This window comes from Anopheles gambiae, chromosome 3, assembly GCF_943734735.2.
Source record: "Anopheles gambiae chromosome 3, idAnoGambNW_F1_1, whole genome shotgun sequence".
Classification (NCBI taxonomy): domain Eukaryota; kingdom Metazoa; phylum Arthropoda; class Insecta; order Diptera; family Culicidae; genus Anopheles; species Anopheles gambiae.
In genome coordinates this window covers 2,678,143-2,702,824 of record NC_064602.1, presented here as the reverse complement: position 1 = coordinate 2,702,824, position 24,682 = coordinate 2,678,143, and the positions used below count along the sequence as shown (strand labels likewise).

At 52.1% G+C, this 24,682-nt stretch overlaps 2 protein-coding genes across 4 annotated transcripts in view; both read left to right on the top strand.

Annotated features, from left to right (window-relative positions):
- Positions 1 to 241: 241 nt before the first annotated feature.
- LOC3291613 (uncharacterized) lies at positions 242 to 1,504 on the top strand. Of its 2 annotated transcripts, none has more exons than XM_061655104.1 (2): positions 242 to 974; positions 1,267 to 1,504. In XM_061655104.1, the coding sequence occupies exons 1-2, from the start codon at positions 479 to 481 to the stop codon at positions 1,422 to 1,424; spliced, it is 654 nt and encodes a 217-aa protein (XP_061511088.1). In that variant the 5' UTR covers positions 242 to 478; the 3' UTR covers positions 1,425 to 1,504. The 2 variants fall into 2 exon arrangements, with proteins under 2 accessions (XP_061511088.1, XP_061511087.1); XM_061655103.1 differs by having other exon boundaries at positions 245 to 974; positions 1,261 to 1,504.
- An 18,769-nt stretch (positions 1,505 to 20,273) lies between these two features.
- Positions 20,274 to 24,682, top strand: part of LOC1278050 (protein dachsous) — a 94,998-nt gene continuing 90,589 nt past the window's right edge. The window contains exons 1-2 of one of the 2 annotated variants that reach the window (XM_061658277.1): positions 20,274 to 20,550; positions 22,259 to 23,034. The gene's annotated coding sequence lies outside the window, so the exon portion shown is untranslated. The other variant, XM_061658278.1, reaches the window with a different exon arrangement.

Sequence of the window (24,682 nt, the reverse complement as noted above, 5' to 3'; positions counted from 1 at the left end):
GTGACAGTTCACATTGATATGGTGGAGAAAGTGAGAATGTGCTTTTTCGATTTATTTTATCGTCATAAGATTCATTTGATGATTTGTAATCGAAAAAGGTTATCATCAATATTATCAATCAGTGCGTTACATTATTCAATTGAAAATTGAGCACTTGAAATTTGTGAAATATTTCATGCCATCCCCCTGCTAGCGCCATATTGAAATTCCAACCACTAGGCACCGTCAGGCTGTCAGCGATGTAAACAATCTATTATTTAATGTTTATATTTTGCTGCAGATGCAGAAACGAAACACACAAAAAAGTGTTTTACAATCTCACAATCAGACGAAGCTTTGAATAAGCAAATGTGTGTTTAGTGATAGTACTTTCTTTAGTTTGGAATAAACAACATAGAATTGTATGAACTAATGATGTTAAATTAAATTATCGACAAACCTTCCTACCTGCACAAGCAACGCAACTTGAGTAACCAACATGAAGCGTGTGTTGGATGTAGAGTACAAAAATGTGCCCGTCGGGAAGTCGCGTGATAAAACGATTCGCTCCCGCAACAAGCGAAAGTGCAAGCGCAAGAAAAATGCCCGCACGATTAAGCGCTTCTGGCAAGCGAAGGAAGGGACGGTGCACCATCACAGTACAGCACAGCATCACTACGACCCGCGACATCCAGCCGCTGCTATGATGCGACGCCTGCCTGCGACGAATCCGTGCTCCGATATACGTCTTAAGCATGCCCAGAACATGTGGATTCGAGCGTACCATCGGGTGGTAAAATGGCACACCAAGCACCAAACCAACTACTGGAAGCAATGTGCCCAGCAGCTGAGAGCGGAAAACGATCGCCTGAAGCGTTCCGTGCTGGCCGCCGGCGGCAGCTCTGCCAGGGAGGCAGCCGACAGTAGCGATTCCGAGCAGGATTATCTAGCTGAGGACGATCCGTTCGGTGACACCGAGGATGAAAGTACGGACGGTAAGCCTTTGGGGAGCAGCTGGTGAAAGGAGTCTATTCGGGGGAATGCAAACGGAAGCGTAATGGGATGAATTGGGGCTTGGAATTGGATTGCGTAATGCGCGAGTCATTGTAGCACCTTTCCATTGGCCACCCGCACACTTGCGTGTTTTGCGTGTCTGTTACACGCGTGATGGGCGAATAGAAGAAAGGGGAAGGGAAGAAATAAAATAAATTTTATTTCTCTCAAGACGAATGGGTTCCGTCTGCATATGCAACCAATCCTTTTTCCCCATTCTCTTTGCAGCAACAGAAGGATGCGGAGAGCGACATCAACGGTCGCGACATGAACGAACCACCGGAGAGGAGGAAGAGCGAGACGAGCTGGACGAGGAGTTTCTCGCGTTCATGGAAGTGTCGGCCCGGCATCGGCTCGAGCATCGACGGCAGAAAAATGAAAGTGTTCATTAATTAGATTTATGAATAAATTAAGACCGATTAAAGCGCCCGTTTTTTGTTCGGGTGTCGAGGTGTAGTACCCCCCCTTACAACCCATTGTCCTGCAAATTCGTCGAAGAGAAGGCGCGCGTTACGTAACCAGACCGAACCGAACCGAACCCGCCGCAAAAGAGATCTCGCACGCTGATGAACGCCCGTGGGACGGCGCGGGGAAACGTGTGGTAGTGATCCGGATCTGGAGGATCATTAAAATCAGATCACTTGCCACCGGTTAAGCCGACGCGTTCGCTTGTATCGCGCCGTCCCCTCTGTTCTGTCCTTCCTTATTTATATGGAGATTAAGCGCGGCTCATATTTGGGCTGGCCCGTTTTCGACACCTTCGAATTGACGGCTGCGTTACGCGCGTCCCGCGATTGCCCGCTGATAATGCCCGCCCGCCGAAAATGGTTTCACTTTTTCGACCCCGAGCACACACAACACAACGCGAACGGCAAGATGGATTGCTGATAGATGGGTGAGTTTACACGAGCGAAATGGCCCGGCCAATCGGCAGTCTCTCCCGGCTGCTTCCACCCGCCGCTGTTGTTGTTGTTGTTGTTGTTGTTCGTCACCCGCCGCGACCGTCGCTGGGGACTTGTGGATGTAAATTGATTGTTTCTGGCCGCGGGCGAGCGCTTGGTGGTGTGTATGTGATGGTTGATTGAAAATTAAATTTGACTCCTGCGTTGCTCGAGTTGGCGCCCGCGTACACTCTCTCTGCCTTCTGCCCTTGCCGTCGCGTTCTTCGTGCGATGTGCGAATGAGCGGGGCCGGCGCGAGAAGGATTGGCCCGGCTTAATCTCGTTCGTTGCTACGTAACGCGACGCCTTCAAGGCACATATGTGGCACTGCGGCGAACAAGTGAAGGCAGCCGAGAGACAGACGCACACACACACACATTGCGTACTCGTATATCTCCCTCGCATCCGTCCAGCGATACACGGCTCCGGTGCGTTTTTACAAGCCCCACATTCCACGTTTTCGTTTAATCTCTGCCCGCCCGGCCTGTCCGCGGGATGGAGTGCGCGCGCGAGTTCCAGTTTAACCAGAGCGTGTGTGTGTGTGTGTGTTTGCCATAGTAGACAGTCGAGCCGCGGTCCCCGGATTCCCGGTTCTCCTTTTCGTCAAACATTCTTTCCGGTTTCGGTCCCGGCCCGTGCGACTTCGCACACCCTTTTGGCGTCAATTTTCGATTCCTTCCCCCCCCCCGAATTGAAGCGGGTCAATTGCACACGGGCCGCGGATTGGCAATTGGGGTGTTGGGCGGCGAAGAATCTGGGGAGAGAGAAGGGGAAAAAAGCACACACAAGGCACGCAGGCGGTGAGGTTGGTGGAGAAGTGATGAATCAGTATGGAATATTTGGAGTGGTTAAAGGCGACGGTTTGAAGTGTTAAATTGTATTTCTCGTTTTTTTGCCTGTTGTTGTTGCTTGCAGCCGTCCGTCCGTACGAGGAGTTTGTTGATCTGATCGACATCGTCGACTAAAAAAAAAAAAATCAAAAACACAGAAAGGACCTTCTTCAATGTCTAGCCATCACTAGCTATTCGGAAGGATCCAAACGGATGGGATGGAATCGATCCAATATCCCTTTGACTACTTTGATCTTTGTTTCTCTTTCCCAAGAATGACGCACGTCAGTCACATTCCAGTCCCCATGCTAAGTGTGCAGTGCCAAGTGCATATTGTGAGTGTGTCGCTTTCGATGAATCTGCTTGTACCGGAGGTGCACATATCTACGGCCCACCAAAACCGGATGCAATCGAAAACCGAGAATAAGAAGAAGAAGCAAACGCCGAGCGATCCCAAAAATCTAACAGCAATTGATCGGGAAAAGGGGGGGAAGACAACTGAGAGATGCTGCGAGACGACTGGGAGCGGTATGTTCCGATCTTCCTCCACCTGCATATGCGCTGCTCGCTGCTGCCTCCTCCGTAAAGGGTAAGGGACTGTGTGGCAGGGTGGCGGCAGCACAGGGTGGTTGTTCTTGTTCCGCTCGCACCGCACGCTGTTGATATTGCTGCTGTTATTAATTTCCTTATTATTATACACAGTGTTTTCCATCGCTATCCTTTCGTCCCCTTGGTTCCGTCCGGAGTGGTGAAGCAGAGCAAAGGGAAAGGAAAGGAGAGAGGCGGCTGCGCGCGGAGATCGGTACAAATGTGTGAGTCGGTGTGTGCCGCGCTCGCTGGTGGTGCATTTTTAGCTTCCCGGTCGCTCGATCTTGTGCCCGCCTGTTGTCCGGTTGGTTCGTCCACTTCGCTGCGCGTCGCCGGGCCCCCTTTCCAAGCCCGGTGCAGTCGTCCACAGGCGACGCAGGCTCTCTCGCAGCATTCAGCCGACATTTCTCGTTATGTTCCGAATGGTATAAATTTTTGTTATCACATTAATATGTCGAATTCAATAACATACAGAATTACTTTTTCATCTTCTTGCCCACAAAATATTGAGCTGCTTGAGCTGCCTGGGCGAACCGCGAGCCTGGAAAGGGTGGAGGGAGCGCTGAAGAGTCCTCCATCGTCGTCGTCGTCGTCGCCATCGTTGGAGTTTGCCTGGATCCGGGGAGGAAGACGGGACGGTAGGTTCGCTCGGTTTGCGCTTGTCGATTGGTTGTTCTTCTCTCCTGCGCCTTTCGCGTCGTTTCGCGAAGGCCATGCGGCGGTCGTGGTCCGGGTTGGTACACACACACACAGGTCCCCTCATCCTCCTCCTCCTCTTCCTCCTCGGTGTCGGGGCACACAATGCGATCGGAGAGTTAGCATTACACACAGCGCGCGGATTGCAGTTTGATCGACATTGTGGTGTGCATTGGCAGTGCAGTGCAGTGCAGCGGTGTGTTCTCCTCCGCATCGCCCTCACGTTTTTGCGCATAATCTGTTCGGGTCGGGTTGGTTGGGATTCTTGTTCCTTCCTCCTTTCCGATCCAACCCCCCCTTCTTCCTCATTCGCCCCCTTTCCACACCCGGGCCGGAGTGAGTTTCCGAACGACGGTTTGTCTTTCTTTGGAACTATTTATTTGCTTTTTTTTTGCCTGCCTGCTTGCTTGCTCCCACATTGTATTATGCTCGACGCTTTCGTTCTTCATTATGTTTTCGTATCGGTGCACCACCGTCCGCCACTCCAGCCTAACCGTTGCGTTATCCATCCCGGGGGGTTTTTTTTGGTCTCTTTTCGCGGTGAATCGAGCAATCGCGGATCGATTTGTTGGACATTACACGGAGCTTGCTGACAATTTTTAAAAGATTCTTTTGTCCCAATCACTCATGAGATGGGTAGTCAAATTACTAGTCTTCATTGCAACACACACACACATACAGAGTGTGTCCGAAAAGTGTGCCTGCAGCCTAAGCAACGCCCCAACCCAGCCCGGCCCAATCCCGTCTCTCCCCATTCGTTTATCATTAAGTGCAAACATTCCTTTTCGCTCCATGTCAAGATGCTGTCCGTTCGGCCCGGCTCCGCACTTCTCTGCCTCCACCCGAACACCCCGGCGGGTCGTGATAGCACGAGGAGGCGAACGGAGCGAGTAGAAAATGATTAAGAAATGGTATCAGTCAGTCATCGCACAGGCCCGCAAACCTCGCTCGGGCGCGTCGAGTTCTGCCCAGCTTCGGCATTGCTCTCCCCCCCCCCCGCCCTCCACCCCCTCCTGCCAGGGGTCCAGAGTGAGTCGTGATTTTCCTTCCCATCGTATAAATGATCTAGGCAAGCGCGGGTCGGGTCTGGGTGGTTTGCATTCGAGATTAGTTCGGAGCTGTCCATGCGCTGCAGAGCGCAGAAAACTGGCCACAGCACTGACGAGATGGCGGGCTGTAGCGCAGTGCCAGCCAGCAGACACCGTCATGGTCGGGAAAACACCTTCCCGAAGACGAGACACCCGGGGCCCGGGAGAGAATTAAAGCGCTAGCTCGCGCTGAAAAGACGTATAGATGGATGGATGGATGGATGGATGGACGGATGGACGGCAATGAATTGTAGCTCTGAAAGTTTGGGATGCGCGGCCGCGGTTCTTTGCCGGGACGGGACCATCCCTTCTGCTGTCTTCTCACGTTTGTGGTATGAGCTCTCTCTCTCTCTTTCTTTCTCTCTGTGTTCGCGTTCGCTCGCGATGCGATCCGGCGCAGAATCAGCCTCAAATCGATCGGCGCGGTGTCTCTAGGATAGGATCGATGAACCTACACAATTTCCATCCATTTTTCCTTCCATCCTTTGTCAGTTCGGGGGATGGGGAGACGAAACCGAAACCAAAAGGAGGGTTTGGGGGGATGGAAAGGCAAGGTTTTTAGAACACAAGTGTGAAATGCGTTTGTGGGTACGCTTTATTGGGCAGGCGGCGGCCGCGGCCTCCACGGTAGCGGTAGAATTGCCCAGCGCTCAGCGGCACAGCGCGCAGGCAACGAACCGCCGTCTTCTAGGCCGTCGATCAGTCTCCCATCCGTCGGGTGTGCGCGCGTTGAATCTCATCGATCGGGTTGTGTGTGTGCGCGAGAGAGTGCGCGCGCGCGAGCGGCAGCAATAAAAGATAATACTCAACCATAATGCTGCCATTTTGCCTTCCTCCCGTGTTCTCGTGGTCGTCTTGGGCAGTCGCGGCTGCAGGCAGTTGCCTTCTAGATCGCTTCGGGTACTTGGGATCTCGGCTCGTCTCGTTCGGGCTAGATTCGCCCTTTCTTTCAGCACACCCCGTTTGCGCTTGGCAGCGGCATCGCCCCAATCACGCACTCACGCCGGCCTCTGGGTTGTGTGTGTGTGTGTGTGTGTGTGTGTGTGTGTGTGTGTGTCTTTCGCCGAGGTCCATAAGTCTATTCAATTGGGAGATTTTTCATTCTTTGGTGCGGTTTATGACGCTGCTGAAGCACAACTACGCGATCGACATTTTGCGTTTGGCCGGTAGTCTCATGTGAAATCCTGCTTTCCCGCCTCACCTGAAGACGTTACACGCGCATCTCACAAAAAACGGGAATTGCTGAAAAGCTGATCCTAGCTGAAAATGCGTCACAAACCGACCAAAGCCAGTGTCGCAATTTGCCATCAGCCCCGATTAGATTCGAAATTCCCCCCCCCCCCCCCCCCAAAAATCCCCCTCCTCCAAACAGACGGGGGGGGGGGGGGGGACCGATTCCAGCAGGAACTCACGACCGCAATCGGACAGTTTTATGGCGCTATTCACACGCTTTCGTTATCCCGTCCAGTCATCCGAGGCGTTTCGACGGGATATTAATCATCGCCTCGCCGTGCCGTGCGCCGTCTCCGTCTCTGTGGCATGGAGGGAGGGGGGGGGGAAAGGTGGACCGAGGAGAGGATGGGGTATGATGGGGGCCGATGGGGTCAAAAGCAGATGAGTGCGGTCGAAGATGGGAAGCGGGAAAATTGGAGCTACATTTATGCGCGCGACCGGACGATCGGGGATCAGTTTGGGGCGTTGTCCATTTCCTCCTGCTTGTCACACTGAATTCCACCGATCGGCAGCAGCTTCAAGCTCCCCTTTTGAATGGGAAGCTGAGCTGTGGTGGGAGGGGGGGGGGAAAGAATTTCGCCCGTGAGTGAGATGTTGGGCTCCACATTCCGCGCTTTCCCGCGACAACGATTCCCGTTTGGCGGGAGATTCCAAATCAAAAATCAATTCCTAGCCGCCGGGCGTAACGACGGTGGCTAGAAGTCATCGGGAACCAGTTTACACACACACACACACACACACACACAGCCACACACACAGCCACAGACAGGCAGCGAGCTATGGCAGAGTCAAATGGGGTTTGCTGTCTTTCGTTGCGTTTTTCTCGAACGATGATTTTCATCTCCGGAGGGAAATTCTGTTCAGCACGCAACGACACGCCAACACGGCCAAGCAGCCGAGGGACGGGAAACCGAGCGAATCAATCAAAATGCGCGTGTGTGTGTGTTTGTGTGTGTGACTGAAGGAGATTGTTTAAAATCAAATATCGAACTGCAATTGAGTGGAAGAACGGTGTCGAGGCTGGATTTCAACGAGTATTCCATCATCCAAAGTATGATGTTTGATCGGATGGTAATTACCGTCCAAATGCCCTCTAAAAAACCCGCCAATTGATGGGTGTGTGTGTGTGCATTGTTTTCGCTGGTAAGAAGTATTTATTGCACGTGATCGTTCGCACCGAAGAACAGCGGTTCGCGTTTAAGCCCCAGAAACTCCTAACGCTCTCCATTTGGTGTCTTTGTGTGGTTGTGTTTTTAACATACACAACATTCTGTAATGCCCCTCCAGCGGGCTCTTCCTGCTATAAAACCGCGCGAACCGCACCCAGCAATGGAAGGGGGGGAAATGTGTCAAAACTTGGCTACCACTCGGTCGCATGTTTATTTATTTCTTGCTTGTCTGGGCAGCTCCCCCCCCGCCGGAAATGAGCTGCGAAGTCGGGGGGACAGGAAGAGCCAAAGCAGGCACCACCACTCCGGGCGAAATGATAATCTTGATTGAGTTTCACACAAAACCATAATTTGGCAAACGAAACGAAACGACGGCGCACGGCAAGCTCAAATCACGGTCCGTTCGCTCCTAATGAGCGACCGGCCAAACCCTCGGCCCGGCTACATTCCTGCTCGCCCGAAAATGATAATGATAGCTAGCGATGCTAGAACGATGCTGCATCGGAGGTGGAGGTGAAGGGGCCTGGGTGTGGTGGTAGTACGGGAAATTACACGTGCAATCGTGCCGTTTTTTGGCGGCCCGCTTTAATAGTGGCATCAAAAGGCTTGATGACATTTCGTGCGGGCTTAGCGCACAGGTTGATTTATTTAATTACAATCACCTTGAGCCCGTTCGTGGGAGTTCTCAATTGGCCAATTCTCCCCCTCCTTGTTCCCTCTTTTTATATCATTTCACCTGACTCGCCGTCGGGAGGGGTGTCCTCGCGGCAACAAGGGCAACAATTTAGCGCCGAGAGATGCGAGAGAGGATGGCCGGGCGTGGCACGCAACTGCAATTTGGAGCTTTTTGATGATTATATTTTGCGGTAGGAAGTCCTTCGTCGGAAGCGTTGTGGATTATTTGTGTTTATAGGTGTGTGTGTTATTTTTTTGTCCAAAAAAAGCATGCGCTTGGGAAACCATGTGTGCTTTGTTCTTGCAGTCTGTTGCAGCCAAGGGACAGAATGTTATGTTTCCGTATGGCTTAACTTTTTCCATTGTTTTGAGGTAGGACTTTGTCTTGCTAACTGACCAACGCCTCTCTGTCTCTTTCTCTGTCTCTCTCTCTTCTCTCTCTCTTCCTCTAATACTGACCCTTAGGCAGAGCCCAATTCGGGGAATGTAGATTCTGGGTCTCGTGATCTCATTACGATCTCGTCGAAAGCTGGACGATGGTGAGCAAATTGATGACGATTGGAGCCTGTTGCTACTTCTGCTAGATTAGCCTGAATGCTGAAATGCCTACAGGAGACTCGCTGGTGGCTTGATTGGTTTTTAAGAGCACCAAATTACCCGCTGATTATGAACCGCTGCTGCTTCGCTGGACGAGGTTCGCATTAGTGTTGACCTCGTTTTAAGGGTCGCTTAAGACTCTCCACCGACTGGAATATGATATCAGCCTACCAACCTCCCAATGGTGCAATATCGCATGTACTATTACAGATGATAGTAGCATCAAAAGAACAAACTTGTGGTGGGAGCACAGAATCCCACCTACCTGATTCCGATTTCGTGTTTGGAATCAATTCTAGAGTCGATTTCGAATCCGTAATCGATTCTGAGATCAGAATCGGCTTCGGAATCAGAATCGACGAGGGAATCGCAATTTGCTCCGGAAAAGGTATCAGAAATGACTCCAGAATTGGAATTCGCTACTTAATGAGTATCAGTTTTTGAATTAAGATAAGAAGATTCAGAAGCGAAATCATTCTGGGGACCTCCAAGAGAATGGATCATTTACCAGTAAGTTTGGATTCTTAGCGGATATGACTACATAGTATCATTGGACCCAAACGGCTATTCTAATGGAGATACCGCAACCGACTGCGACTTCGAAGCCGATTTAGATTTCGGAGCCAATTCCGATTCCGGGGCTGATTTCGATTCCAGATATGATTCCGACTCCGGAACCTATTCTGATTCAATTACGGAGCCTATTCCAGAATCAATTCCAGAAACTGATTCCGAATCTGCCATCCGGAATCGATTCCAGAAAACTTTGGAGCTCTTCTTCTTCTTCTATTTGGCGTAACGTCCTACGCGGACATGCCGGCCTATACATAGGCTTTCGAGACTTAATTCATTACCCCTCAGCCGGATAGTTAATCCTTGCTACGGTGGGACGATTCATTCTAGGTTTGAACCCATAACAAATCCCGATTTTTGTGCTCTTTTATCTAAGACGAAAAAGCTTGAGCGAGAGTAGCAATTAGAATAGCCGAAAATGCCAAATGGTTCGTCTTGCGACGGCAATGGATACAATGGCAACAGCACAAGAAGCACAGTAGCCGCATGCGCATGCGTTATGCAAATTGGCTGCACCAAATCGTTTGGCTCGTTGCGCGCAGCAGTGGTCGCGTTGTGCAGCTCAAGGCGAAATGGCGACGCTGGCCTGGCGCTGCTGGGTGTTACGCGGGAAGGGGGGGGGGGGGGGGGGGGAGATCCTCGATCGTCCTCCGTTGATCGATTTCATCGGGCTCGCTTATCTGACGGGCCGAGGTGTTAAAACATTCACTAAAACCCACCGTACGTCCAAACAGCCGTCAACTGCTGCGGCCTGCCCTCGAGCTCGGGGCTTGTGTGTGGCCTCATGCGACTTCACCCAATGGCAAACGGTACACATATACACGTATGAGAGAGAAAGAGAAGTGAGGTTAGTCCGAGGTCCTTCCCTTGGTTGGAATGGGTTTGAATTAACTCATGATGGGTTCTTTCAATCGTGAGTTGGTAAGTTTATAGAGTGTCTTTTGGACCGTTTGAAGATACTCTTCTTCCTAACAAAAAAAGGTCTGTCTGTAAAAAGGTTTCAGTGTTTGGTGCACAACGTTACATGCATCATTAGCAGCTGTATGATGCCGAACTCGGGTTACGCGTCCATGCTGTGAGTATCATCTGCAGGCGTCTGTGTAACCCAGGCGCATAAGTCGACATGCATCCTAAGGAAAGCCTTCAAAAGCAACAAAATCCGTGCCCGCAAATCGGTCGCAGCTTCGTCAGGGCTTGCTTTTAATCGACTTTTGAGCTCAGCCCAAACACAGCAGAGCCTTTCGCACATCCCGGGTGTTTGCCAGCAAGGCAGACGACACACACACATCGCCGGGGGTGGACCGAAATGCGCAGCCGAATTAATTTCGCTCGCCGGCTTTTCCCCCACCGGCTTTTGGACACCCGCTGCTCTCGGTCGGTCCTATAGCTGCTGCTCGTCGTTGAAGTCGTTTGAAGAGGGGTCCGAAAATGGAAAATGCGAAAATCGATGTCCGGCGGCCCTCTCATGGCATGCATGGGCCGCTTGGATTGCATCCAAATCGCGAGTCATCTCTCCCTTCTGCCTGTGCGATTCTTCGCTTCCTCCTGCTTCCACCACTCGTTTGCATGCATGTTTGTGTGCACGCTTTGCAGTTCTGATTCTCTTATCTGGTGTTTTATAATGGTGACCGGCTACCGCTTATTGCTTCCGTTTTTGGTCGCCCTTTTTTGTTTGGTTTGGTGCGCTGGTGTGTACGTCTTCGATTACGCTTTTGTCTGCGCTTCGGCGGCCCTCGGCTGGGTTTGGGCCAGGGCCGAAAATCCTTCACTCTTCGCTCTCTTGGGCTTTCGCCGTTTTCGCCTCTCCCTGCGTCCTTTTATATCCATTTCCCTGTCTCGTTTACCCCCCCCCCCCCCCAGGTGCCCATTAGCTGTCCTGTGGTCCATAGCTGCCCATTATCGACACATAAACATCGTGCACCGAGCGGCCGGCCGTATACGTCCCGGTCGCTTGCGGGTTTGGAGCGATCAATCAATCGATCCAATCGAGTGCTCCAAGCACACACATACTGAGCCTTCCCGTGTCTGGCTCCCCTCCCTCATTCGCCCCCCCCCCCCAAAAAAACGGATGTAAGGACACAACAACAACGCACGGAAGGACGCCGCTTTCGGGAAGCCATCGAGCCTCCACCGACCGTGACCAATGTGTTTGTCTTGCCGTGACCGCTTTCCCCCCCGGAGTAAAGTACGCGCGAGTGTCTGAAATGTACCGAAAATTACGTTTTAGTGACGGCTCGTGGCGATAAGAGCAGCAGAAGGAGCAGCAGCAGCAGCTACCGATCGCGGACTGTGTCTGTGTGTGTGGATCGTTTTTGCTTATCGCGTATCCCACCGCCCGGCAGTACACGCCCGGGTAATAACTATCAATGGTTCCGATTAGCTGGTGGCCCGGGGCGGCCAGATCTGGTCCCCGAGATCCGCCACCAAGCAGCCAAGCTTTTTCGGCTTGACGGATCGATGGCTTACTCGCGCTCGTTGGCTGCTGGCGGGCGTTCGTTCGGTACCGTTCGGGTACCGCCATCAATTACGATCGTGCGATGTTATGGCTCTTTTTATCCGGCTCATCGCATTATCGTTAGCAGCCAAATTTTCTGCCTACAACCCGAGGCGCAGCACACCCTTGCACAAAGAACACCTGCCGCACACCAAATGTGGGTATTTTTTGTGGTTGTTGCTTCTTGTGTGCCTTTGCTGGTCGATTGCGTTGCGTGCAGCGTGCGTTCCGCACGGAAGCGCATCGTGATATGCTAATTGTGATTGAACGCATCTGAATGCTTTGAACCGCGGGGGAGCGATGGTTAGCGCTGAACTAATAAATCTCCGACGCATTGGGCGTATGCACCCGTCCGGGCGCGTCGCGATCGGTCTCTTAGTCACGACGCTCGTTGCATGCCACAAGGGCGTCCGGCTTTTGGCTGTCTAGATGTGTCTCTTCGGTCGGCCATTTCCATTGTCGAATTGCTGATATACATACATGGTCAGAACAATTCCAAACTCGAACCTCGGCCGATACTTAGAGATATTCAAAAATGTCAAACTCTTTCGGGTTCGTTTCTTGCCTGCCGACTACAAACGAATCGTACTGTGCTCTCTTCTTCTTTAGGCGGTTGCACAGTTCTTCAAGATTGTCTGGTTGAGTGGCAGAAGTGGAAGAAGACACGCAGAGCTCGAGACGCTTCAATCTGCAAACTGCAGCCCCGGTTTCCCAAATGGGCAAGCTCTGCCGTGTTTTATAGTTATTGAAGCGTTGGGTCCAACGCTCATGTTCATCGTGGCCCGGCATGCCCTAGCCGTCGCGTCCATTTCCGTCTAGGCACACACCACGGCTGGTCCCAGAAATGCTGGTAATTAAAATAGCAATCCCGCCTACAAGCAACCAAGGTCCGAGAGCAGCTGGGGCTGCCGTTGCGCCCCGGCTGTTGCGCCCAGTTTTGGGCGACAGCAATTGTTCAAAAGTTCAAATGCAAATGCTGCCTGCTGCATGTTTTCCACACCCACACTGGGAGGAATCGTTGCGCAGACAACGCTGAAGGTGTCAATGTGGGTAACAAGCGCAATTTCTCATTTTGTGCCTAAACGCGCCTCACTCTCTATGGCGGCGATGAAGCGTCTCGATGTGCACTCTCGTGCCGATTCCATGCCTTTCCACGCCGATCTGTCGATCTGACCTTGCTTGGCTTGTCAGTCGCCATCACAGGGCGTCTTGCGCGTTGCGCCCCATCCGAGCCTATTGCCCACTGGAAAGATCATCCCGAGGTCCCAGCAGCTCGTTTCACGATTGTAAACCACATTGCTCAGCCAGCAGCCAGCATCATCGCCGGTCGTGGGTTGATTCGTTTCGTTTTTTGCGTTCACACAGACGTTGGCTATTTTCCCGACCTTCCGATTAAACTATTCCAATGGGTGGAAATTTTCTGGCCGATCATTACCCACCCACAGCCCACACAGCTCACCCGGTGTTTCCCATTCCCTTGTCCTCCCTTGTCGGGAACGATCCGCACGACCTTCCTCAATTCCTTGGGAGCATTGGGAGACAGAGAGAGAGGATTAGTTTACATTTCGGAACGCAGCCGTGAGGCTTGGGAAATCGCCATATCGCTCGCAAATGGACAAACGGACCTAGCGAGTATCTCCTCACACAACGCCAGCCCCCCCCCCCCTTCCCTCCTAGAAAAGCCAAGCATTCAAGCAAATGGAAATGGACACGACTTGAGCGCTCGCGCGCGCCTTGAATTCGCGCATTGCTGTGGCCTTACGGGTCGCCGAGCAGTGTTCAGCAGTTCAGTGCCGCCCCTTCCACACGTCTCCTCCCGCACGGGGTGGACGAAAATTTAAATTAACCACCATGTTGCCCGGCAAGCATGCTGCCCGGGTGGAGCGGGTCCGATGATGAGGGAGCCGACGACGGGGCGGATGAATGAATAAACAGTCCACTAATTACACCAGGGTTCGGAAAATATCGAAATCGTGGTGACATCTCTGCGCCTGGCCCTGACCGAAAGGGGTCAGTCCGTTTCGATTCCGGCATTCGATTCGCCCGTTGCGCAAAGCGGGCGAAGCACGCGCGATGCCCGGGACGCATTCGCTGCTGCATGTTTCGCCGGTGGCAGCGAAATGAAGCTGCTTTCAGTGCAGGTCGCCGCCCAGTGAACGAACGCGACGCCCCCCCCTCTTCCCTTTCTGGCACGGTGCGGCAGAATCGCTTCGTCTTCATTCGTGTTTGATTAAGCCGAGCATGATGAGCTGGAAAACAACGGCACTGGACTGGACTGGGGAAGGTTGCGAACCACCGCTCCCCTTCTGGGTCCTTGAACCACCACCGCCATATGGGTCACGGGCCTGCTCGCTATATTTCTCTATTTATCCGCCAAATAATATAGTCGTTCGGTGGCGCGATGTTGCTCACTGCCGGGTTGTTGATTGTTTGGCGGTCGATCGGTGCTGCCGGACAGATCCTCCTCTTAGGCGCAGGAAACAAAAACCTCCAGACATCCCATTTGAATGCACCAAAACGGAGTGGAGGGAACGGGGAGGCGACATCGTGCACACAACGGCGCATAATGAGAAGCGACTGACCGAGGCCATCGCAATGACTGCCTAGATCGTCCCCGTCCCACCTTTTTTTGTCCCATTTTTTGGATGCAAAGGGAGGGGGGGGGGGCAAGATTCTGCGCGTCGTGGTCGTCGCGTTCTAGGCAGGCCGCTGAAGGAAGAGCATGAAGCACACAAGGCACACCAACGACAAGACGATTTCCATCGCCTTCGAAACAGTACGGCGATCTTCTGGATCTAATCGGAGGGCTCGATCGACACTGGGAAGTACCACCGGGGTGGGACTAGACTAGAGTTATACTTTTCTGATCTTGTCTTTTTGTTGTTGTTGTTGTTGCAGTGCGCACTCGAGAAGAATCGTGAGACAAAAAAGCTCAACAGATAGCATTGCCTGCAACTGCAGAAGGTCTCGCTAGCAGCTACAGACACGGATTCAACCAGTCCGTCGGATCGCTTAAGCTATCTTGCAAGTGCAACGATCTCGTTCGAAATCGATTGGAAATGGGGGTTAGCATTGGTGATGACACTAATGACACGAAAATGTGAGATACAGCAGCGATAGAACGATTCGTCTGAATAACCTGTTCAACCTCGCCACAACACTGCCAAGCCCCGGGCGATCGCAGCGATAGCCACAGATCATCCAAAATCTTTGCTCGCTCAAGCGTGCCAAAACAAACAAGCCTATGTGCCGTGCCGCGATCTCCACCACATCTTTAGAGCTTACCCAAATGCATTCGTTCATGCACGAACGGGCGAGTGATGGACGACACGAACATTTCCCTACATGTCTTCAAACATCGTTTTGTTTGATCGGCCCCCTGTGTTTGCCTAGACGCACTTGGCCCTCTGTATGTGTGCCTGCACGTGTACCGCTCCCGAACACTGCCGGGGCCCTGGTCCCGAAGAGACGGCTTGGTAAATGTGTTGGACCAGAACCCAAAATGTGCACCTCCTTGAAGATCCTGAGCGGTACGCTAGCGCAAGGATCAAACGGTTCCGCTCATACCTCCATCAGCCGCACATACCTGCCCTGCAGCCGGGAGGTCGAATCCGGTGCGGTCAGTAGCGGCAGAAGTTGTTTGATCCGCCCTCTCTCTCGCTCTCTTTCTCTCCCTCTCCCAAATCTTTCCAGCATTGGTCCCGCGTCCCGTCCGTAACTTCCTCCAACAAACCTGCAGCTACTAATTCCGGCCCGAGCCGACGCCAGCCGCCGCCGCCGCCGCAGCAGCAGGATGTGCCGAGAACGTTTTTTCGTGGTTTTTATCCATTTGTTTGCTCACTAATCAGCGCTGTGTGTAGCTGCCGTGTGTAGCGCTCATGCAGCGGAGAAAAGTGAAGATCATGTTCCCTGAAATTGGGCTCTCCTCGTCGACCCCGACAACTCGGTGACCGGACCGGCTTAGCACCGCGCTTGAAGGGCCCATTAGCGCGATCAGTGTAGTATGACGAACGGTGAGCATATGCCGCAATAATTATAAGTCCTCCCGCAGACCCGTCACCCCAGCGAGACCCCCTTACACCAACGCTGTGGCCTTTTGTGGCCTGGGCATTCGAGGTACTCCCCGGTACACAAAATCGTACCTCACCTGCAATCGGTCGATCGAAATGTGTTAAAAATTACGCTTGACCATGTCGTTGGAATGTTTTGCTGGGGAGGCAGAATGTTTTGTAAAGGTTGGTAAGATGTCTCTGGGACGCTGCCAGTGCCGCCAACACCCCAAGGACGAATCCGGCCCCGGCCACTAGACGGGCATGTGCCGGGGCGCGCCTGGGTAAATAATCCTGCCACGGCATCGCGCGAGCTGCTTGTATGCTGAATCATGTCAACTGCCAGCTCGGCCTCGGAGTACGCCATGCCAGAAGAGAGCGAGATTAGCCGAAGAAAGGTTATAAATTCCGTCCTGCCAACCGAACGCGATCGCGATTACGACCCACCGTCCGGCGATGCGAACGGGAAAAGGGAAGCCTCGTGGGAATCGGTGGAGAAGGATGGGGGGCGGGGGAAGCGCGACGCCGTGTGCGCGGGACGGAATTATGTACCCATGGGGCAACTCTCACACTTCGCCACATATGCAAGATTGTTGCGATGATAAGTTCGAGCTTGAGTGTTCAGCCGTTTTTTGTTGCTGTTTGCCTCGTCTTTCTTTCTTACTCCTCATCATCCTGCTTCTGCTGCTCATTCTCGCATCTTTTTTTTTTTGCAACGACCCCCCCGACTCCGCTCCTCTCCGTCCGTGCGGAAATAAGTCCGATTCCAGTCCCAGCATTGGCATTATTACGGTGCGCGCAGCATTATGATCGGCGAGGCTCGCAATTCGCAATGCAGCAGCCGCCAACCACCAACGACAGCGACGATGACGATGATGATGATGACGATCTTGCATTGAAAAGAGCCAAAGCAAAAGAGAACCACCACCGTGGGGTTGATGTGTGTGTGTGTGTCTTTGGCGAACCCGTAGGTGAAATCTGGACGTATTCACTTATTGAACAGCCATCCGTTTGCAGATCGGTGTGTCCCCAAGATCGTCTCCCATCACCATCATCATCATCAGCAGCAGCAGCAGCATCAATGTCATCAACGTTGGACCCGCTGCTGTGATGCGCAAAAGTGGTAGCACAAAAAAGGCCACAAAAAATGCAGCGCTTTCAACGCGTGCAGCTTTGGCCGGGTCGGGCTTGCAGGCGGGCTACCGTATCCCGAGTGCTTGGCTGTACTAACATCGCACGATCGAGTATTGAATAATGTCTTTGCCAATGTAATAAGTTCTGGGATGCCTTTAAGCAATTCAGGTACGATCATACACTTTACACTTTCTCTAGCAAGGATGTAGTAAACCAAGCGTGATGAGACCACACAGTCCAACGTTCGGGAAGGCACGGCGCTTTTTTTTCTTCTCTTGTTGCACGCTTTTATTTCTTTCTATCTCCCGTCTCTGATTTTCGCACCAAGACAAGTGGGCGAGGGGGGAAGGACGAGCAGGCGCGAGAACCAATCGACTTTGGCTGGCCGCTGGAGGCTACCGATCGAGCGCGCTCGTCCCGTAATCGGATCTCCGGATACAGCGGCGGCGCGCGGGGACTCGCAAAATTCAATTTGCCGAGCCGCGATTATCATCATGCCGAGCTAATAAAAGCGATTACTTATTGACTGCTGAATGTGTATGTATATTGGCTTTTAAACGACGCGTCGACGATAACCGCAAGATTGTTGGAATGTCGGGAGGGAGCAGACGTTTGTCATACCCATCCCGCAGTTCTGCGGACTCCTCATTCGTCAGCACTGCTGCAAAGGATGGCCCGCAAAAGATGTCAATCGAAATAGTGTGCTCCATCAAGTAGATTATGAGCAAGTGGCCAGTGCGTCGTTTGTCCCTTGGCGTAGCACGGAAAGGGGGAACGGGGTGAGGGTAGCGCGAAAACGGCGAAAACGACAAGGAATGGAATGCAGGGTGGGCGTCGGTGCCGAAACAGTTTTGTAATAATGATACATGTATTCATTTATTATAATGTATTTCATACAGCGTGCGTCGCCCGAGTGCACCGCTGGTGTGTAGGCTCCAGGAAACCAGAACCAGAACCCGGCCCAGAACCCAAATTCGAAAAGCTGCTGCCTCGAAAACGGCCCCGCTCACAGTTTAGCGCGGTGCAAGAGCGTGAGCGGGACAGCGGCGGTGAGAGGCAGCGGCGAGAGAGTATGCGCATCTAATGCGTATCTGATGCCGTGTGGCCCGCGTGTGTGTGTGTGTGTGGTGGTGGTGTTGGTGTCGAGCCAAGGGTTCGACGGTAGTTTTGTTTTTTAAATCATCATTTACCTGTGCCAAAGGGGAAACCTGTTTCTGGGAAACCTAACCACACAATCTCAGGTAAATGTTGTCCATCGCAATGCGGGATGCCGAAGTCGCGCAAGGGAAGCAGCGTGTGCGCATGTGTGTGTTTGTGTGAAGAAAGATGGAAGGGTAGGAGATGAAAAACGAACAAAACTTGTTTAGATGGGGCAAGATCGATGTTTTGGAGTTGGCTATGATCGCGTACACACAGGGATCGTGTGTGAGCGTGTGCGTGTCTCATGTGGACAGGTTGGATAGTATTTTTTATCTCGATCTTCGTCTCTCTTTCCCCTTTTCTCTCTCTCTCTCTCTCTCTCTCTCTCTCTTTATCTTCTTCTCTTTCTAGAAGTTCGCCCTTTCCTGTTTCGCCTTGCACCCCAAACGCATAGGACCACAGACAAAAAAAGACCCGAAATTTAACACAAAAAAAGGAAGGTGTCTATGTGGAATGGTTCCGAAATTGTTCAATTTAAACGATTTGCCCGAAGATTCTCGTTTACAACGTAATGCGCGGTGGACAGGACATTCAGGTGTAGTGCATTACCCTTCCTACCCCAACCGTATCCCTCGCCCAGCAGCCCGCTGTGCGGCTCTCTGTGTGTCTGTTTATAGTCGGGGTCTGTCTGCGTGCGCATTCCAAGCCACCAAACCGAAAGCAAAAAGTGTCGACAGCACGATCGTTGCTCAGGATCGCGCTGTGGCATACATACGGCATACCGTGTGCTGTTTGCTGGTGGTGCTGCTGCTGCTGCTGCTGCCCGAACCCGAACGAAAAACTGGTCATGAAACATTTATTTTTCCAGCCCCCAATACTAACACACAGCCAGCTATAGCCGCCCCACCACCGGCAGCGCAGCAACCCCAACCCCAACGATTGCATCTCGAACGCTCTCTTTGTGTGTAGCCGTGTAAAATACACACACACACACTCACACAGGCGAAGGGTCGCGATCGGACGCATACCTATAGAATGAACATTTTAACAGCATATCCAGCTAATGACTACTTTTTCGACTTCTTTTGTTTTCCTCCCAACGAATGGATCTTACAACAAGAGATTCGAGTAATATAGAGAGAGAGAACGAGAGAGGGATGGAAAGATAAACGTGAGAGAAAGAGTGCGATAGAGAGTAACAGAGAACTCTGGGGGTTGAGGGTTGATCGACAAATGAAAGAAGGAGGTCTAACTTTGCTAATGTTCGGGACGATCGAGATGCTTTAAAGTGGACTTTCTGTCCCAACATGAGGAGATCAGTATTATAATCTTAAAGTGAATTTTTCTATTATTTAAAATTTGTGCAAATTGCAGTAAAGTTCCATAAAAAGCTGATGTGCGGTAGATAGAACTGTCACTACAATACACCAAACATCTGCAAAGGTTAGCCAAATACCTACGCCTCTTAGGTGGATCGGTTTCCATCCTCTGGTTCTGTTCGATCCTCCCATCCATGCAGAGAGCTCATACACCTTACGTACCTCGACTGACATACAACGGTGCGGTAGGGTCGAGAGGAACGGTTGTATGCTGGCTTTTCAAGTCGCTTCCTTCCCAAACCCCTTGGCTCCGTTTGCGGTGATGCCCAAGGAATGAAGCTCTCTCAATGCACTCACACATAGACCCACACACACACACACAACTGTGCACAGTGGAGGGCACGAAACGAATTGAAGTACGGCCCACAGATCTCAAGACATTCCCGGTTCACCGTAGCAGGTCCAACGACGACACCAACACAACCACACGCGTGGAACCGCGTCCGCGTCTTCCGTCTAGCTCGCTCTCGAGCAGCATAGCGCCGCACTCCTGTGGGAGTGAGCGTGAGAGATCTTGCTCTCGGTGGTAGAATTGCGTGTGTGTGCTTTTGTGTGTGTGTATTGATGCCAGCTTGCGTGCTGGAGCGGAGCAGGAACCCCGGGGTACTGGAGCGAGAGGGAATGGAACGATTGTCTTCTGCTGCGAGAAAATATTTTCTCCAGCCTCAGGTTCAGTAGTGGTCCGAATACGAAGGTGTTGAAATACCGAACGACGCTGTGCGCGCGGACCTACGTTGTGTGCATTTTTGCGTTCAGCCTGAGACTGACCCGTGATCATCATCCTCAATATCGAACGTTGATTGTTAGACGCAATAAGTGCAGTATCTCGTTTTAACACGGTTAACGGAAAAAAAAGATTTACCACAAATACGGTGGTAGTGAAACAGTGCCACGAAATCGACGCAATTCGATTCGAATCGAACGAAACAGAGGTGAGCAACAGCTTCGCAGCGAACGAGGCGAGCGCGCACGACGTGTCGCGGCTGTAGAGCGTGGTCAAAAACGAGAGACTTCAACGCTGCAGCAGCCGACGAACCCGAGTACGAGTGCGCGCGCGCCCGCGCTGTTGTGATATCCGGTGCCATGGAAAGCCTGCTAGCAACGGGGTAACGGGAGCCAATGAACTAGAAAACGGGCTGTACCACGCCACTCCGGCAGAAGGCGCTGTGTAAATAGATCGTGCTTGATCTAGTACCACGCTCGGTGGTGGTGCGGTAGTGCAAGGGAAGAAAAGGTGAATATCGAGTAGTGATACTATCTTGCCATGGCCGCTGGGCTCGTGATAATAACAAGGATAACCTCAATTTGAGTGAGTGAGGCTGCGCGATGAAATGGTTTGTTTGTTTTGTGAGAGTTGATCACTGTTGTGGTGCTGTTGTTGTTGCTGCTGTTTTGTGATTTGAAACCCCGTGTACGAAAATGTGAATGGTGGTAGTTCAGCATCATCCGGATGACCAGCCGCGGCCAAACAAAGCATGCTATGAAAACGAATCCAAAGCAACGAAGGCGAACGTACAAAACACACAAATTGCGCTTTTCGCTGTGCATTTTCTGCTGGGCTGGGTGCGAAGGCGAAGGCGCAACGGGCAGCGGCGGCAAACATACCAACGGAGTCACACTCGAAACCCGATGCTGCTGCTGCTGCTGCGTCGGCCAGCAAGGCAAGGTGCACGCGCTGCAGGTTGAGGTTGAAATTAAGGAAAATAAGCAACAGAAGACACACACAACATAAAAAAAACAGATCTCGCGCACTGTTCCGGGTGTGTGCAGGCAGCAGCAGGAGCGCTCGCGCTGCTCGAGGCAAACTCGAGTGCAGCACGGGAAGAGGCAGCAGTCAGACATGGCAGCAGCAGCAGCAGCAGCGGCAAGAAGCATCTCCGAGCTCGTCGGGCGGCCGCGTGGAGTACGAGAAAGAATTTTTTAAAAGGAAATTTTTGTAGCTGCAAATAGGAATTTTAATCACAAAATTTTTCGGATACATTCTGATTTTGCTTACGTTTGATTAAAGTGAGGAGTGAGATTAAATTTATTTTTAGTATTCTTCGCCGCTCTTGCTGCGCCTTCCTTCGGGCACCGGTTTTGTTGTTTTTTTTTTGCATTTAGTTGCTGCTCCGCCGCCTGTTGCCGCTTGTTTCGCTGCTCCGTTGCCGCCTTGCGCGCTCGCATCTCGCAGTCCCTTGTTTCAGGCCCACCACCACCCCGCAGGTCCAGTTTCCTTTCTCCCCGCTCTCTTCCCCAACCCTTGTGTCCTGTGTGTCGCCGTCGTGGCGCAAGTTATTTGCGGCCGATTGTCACCGAAAGGAAGAACGGAAGGGCAAGGAAGAATAATAAATTGGCCAGACCACGCTCCCGAGCCGAGGGTCTGGTGATACGTGCGTGCGGTAGCAGTAGCCAACACCAGCGTAATAGTAGGAAGGAGCAAGAGAGAGAGAGAAAGAGGGAGCAAGATTTCAAGCGATGGCAGGCGAGAAAGAGCAAGCGCGAGAGTAGTGTTTGTGCGTGGTTTGTGTGCCAAATGGGTAGTCCCGGCTAGCTTAATATCAGGCAGGAGAGAAGGGGGAAGGGGGGAATGGTGAAAAATAAGCAAAAAAAAGAGGAAAAAAGTGTGGCTGCTTGAGCGTTCCACTTGCTGCTTTTCAGGTTGATGCTGCCTGAAGGATGTGTGGCGGCCGACCGCCGGTGTTTCGTGTGATGCAAATGTGATGTGTGAGTGGTGGTAGTGTTTTGCAAGTGTAAGTTCCTGTAGTTTGTTCAGCAGTGAATTAGTGAAACAGAGCAGGAGTGTGAACCCGATGGAAGAAACCGCCCGCGCGAGCCCAACGCTCTAAGGCTCATCACATCTTGGGCGAGTGAAAATAGGTGCCAAATCAATAGCATCAGAAGCAGATCCTGTGTAATGTGTGCGTGTTGGTGTTGGTGGTGAAGTGCTCTCGAGATTTGCCCACCCGATTTGCTGTGAAGATCGAAGATCGTTCCGACGCACGGAAAGTCGAGGTACGATTTGAAACGGTGGCTTAAAGGTGATCAGTGTCCGATGGCAATGGCCGTTTGTTTCTTGGCTTAGAAGCCAAGCCCCTGCCCTTGACGAAGAGCTGACGAAGTGTTAATTCGCACCAGTGCGCGATTAGTGCGAACGAGCGAAGCCAAATGTTGTAAATGTTGCGTGTGAGTGAAAATGAGGCTAGAAGAATCCATGCAGTGATAATGGGTAGTTGTTAACTAAGCCTATCGAAAAGCGATCGTTCACATGCAGTGCTAGTGTTGCAGCATCTACCCGGTGGCCTCCGATCGCATTGGAGGAAGAAATTGTGCAACGCCAATATTTACCGTGGCATCCAGCAGTGCGGTTTTTGTGGAAGAAATTTGAAACACACAGAAAGAAAAGATTCCAGCAGAGCGGTGAACGGTGGTGCAAGGTAATTATATAACCTTTCCCCAAGCGCGAAACTCAAGACAACATATACACACATGCCTGTTTCGAGGCATGCTGCGATCATGCGAATTGTTCGACACGTTGATGACCGGTACGAGAAAGATTTGGTACGAAATCGCTCAAACAGCAAGCGACGAACCCGCTGAACTCATCGCCCGGGGGTTGCAGGGGCTTTTTTTTTGCGCAACATCACGCGCCGCCGAATGTGTCCACCGGCCGTTCGTGGCAACGTAAAGGGTCGGAGAGATGGGGCTGCATTCACTCGATTGGCTGTGCAACAAAGTAACATTAATCCGCAGCTTCCGACCATCAAAAATCGCCCTGGGAAAGAAACAGTCGCGCTCCACATATATGTATATACACAAACGCGATGGTACCTCATCAGGATCGAAAGGGCTTGATGTTGATGCGCCGACGAACCTGTTTCATGATGTTTTTTTTTTATACACATATACCCCCACCACCCAACCGCACAGTACACAGTGCATCCGTGTCTATCTTTTTCGATACGGCCACCGCCGACCGACCGACAGACCAAGTCCTAATCGACGTGCAAGATCGCGCAATTCGTGGGGTACATTTCCGCCCGGATCACTGCGAGGCACTTGCGGCGCGCTGCATCTCACCTGTGCCGCGGCGCGCTGCAGCTGGTGCTGACAACGTCAACATTGCCTTTTACTGGGCTCGGGCTCTATTTGTTTAGAGCAAAGCGGCTGCAGCTCGAGCACGGCGGTAAGGTAGGAAGCGCGCAGCAGCAGCACACTTGTGTGGATTTCTCTTGAGTAATCGTAAATTTTATGGTCCTTTCGGTTCTCTGCCTTTTCGTCCCGCTGGCCACTTTCCATCCCTTCGATGTAGCGTCGTCGGCGAGATCGCCCTTCGCTGCTTCGGCTGCACTTGCGCTGTGCCTAGAGCGAGGGAAGCTTTCGAGCGGGTTGAAGCGTTTGCACATTGCCCTGACAACCGTCACCCATGTGTGGATTGGCAGCGCACCTTCAGCACCATCCATCGCTTCCCCTTCTTTCTGTCTGTGCGCGTTGCGTCTGTCCCGCGATTGATGGCGGATTGCAAATCCAACGGACGGGTTTGGCTGTCGCCCCGCGCGCTACGAGAAATCATTCGATCGTTCACTAATTAGTCAAGTGTTTTGTCCATTCAGCTGGCCGCCAGCTTCAGCGATGCTGGCCTAACATGGTTTAATGAACGGCCAAAAAAGGGCCCGCAACGCCAAGAGTGTGGGGTTTCACCAACAAATAAAGAGAGAGAGAGCAATAGAGAGACAGAGATGCTCTTGGCGGGTGGGGTGCACCATTTAGAGATAAAATTGAGCGCTAAATGATATTCTGCGATTGGTCCGACCGGCGCACTGGTGTCTGTATGCCGTTCTAATTGCTCGATCGATTTGGCATGATCGTTACCACGTTTGCCGTCGGTCGCTGCGAGGCTGCAAAACCGCGAGCCTGCTGCTTGCTCCGGTGAATGAATCATAGCTATGTGTGCAGTGAAGCCTTCACAGTGCGCACGGCGCTGCTTGTTTGGCGGTTGGTTGGTTGGGCTGCAAACGTTATGCTCACACCGTGCATGTGCATGCGCCTGCAGAAAGTGTTACATCATAGGGCCGCCGCATGAAG

Excerpts from the sequence above, each read along its gene's own strand:
- LOC3291613 (XM_061655103.1), top strand. The coding sequence starts at position 479 with ATGAAGCGTGTGTTGGATGTAGAGTACAAAAATGTGCCCGTCGGGAAG. Across the intron at positions 975-1,260 it reads CGAGGATGAAAGTACGGACG|CAACAGAAGGATGCGGAGAG; the intron begins GTAAGCCTTTGG and ends TTCTCTTTGCAG.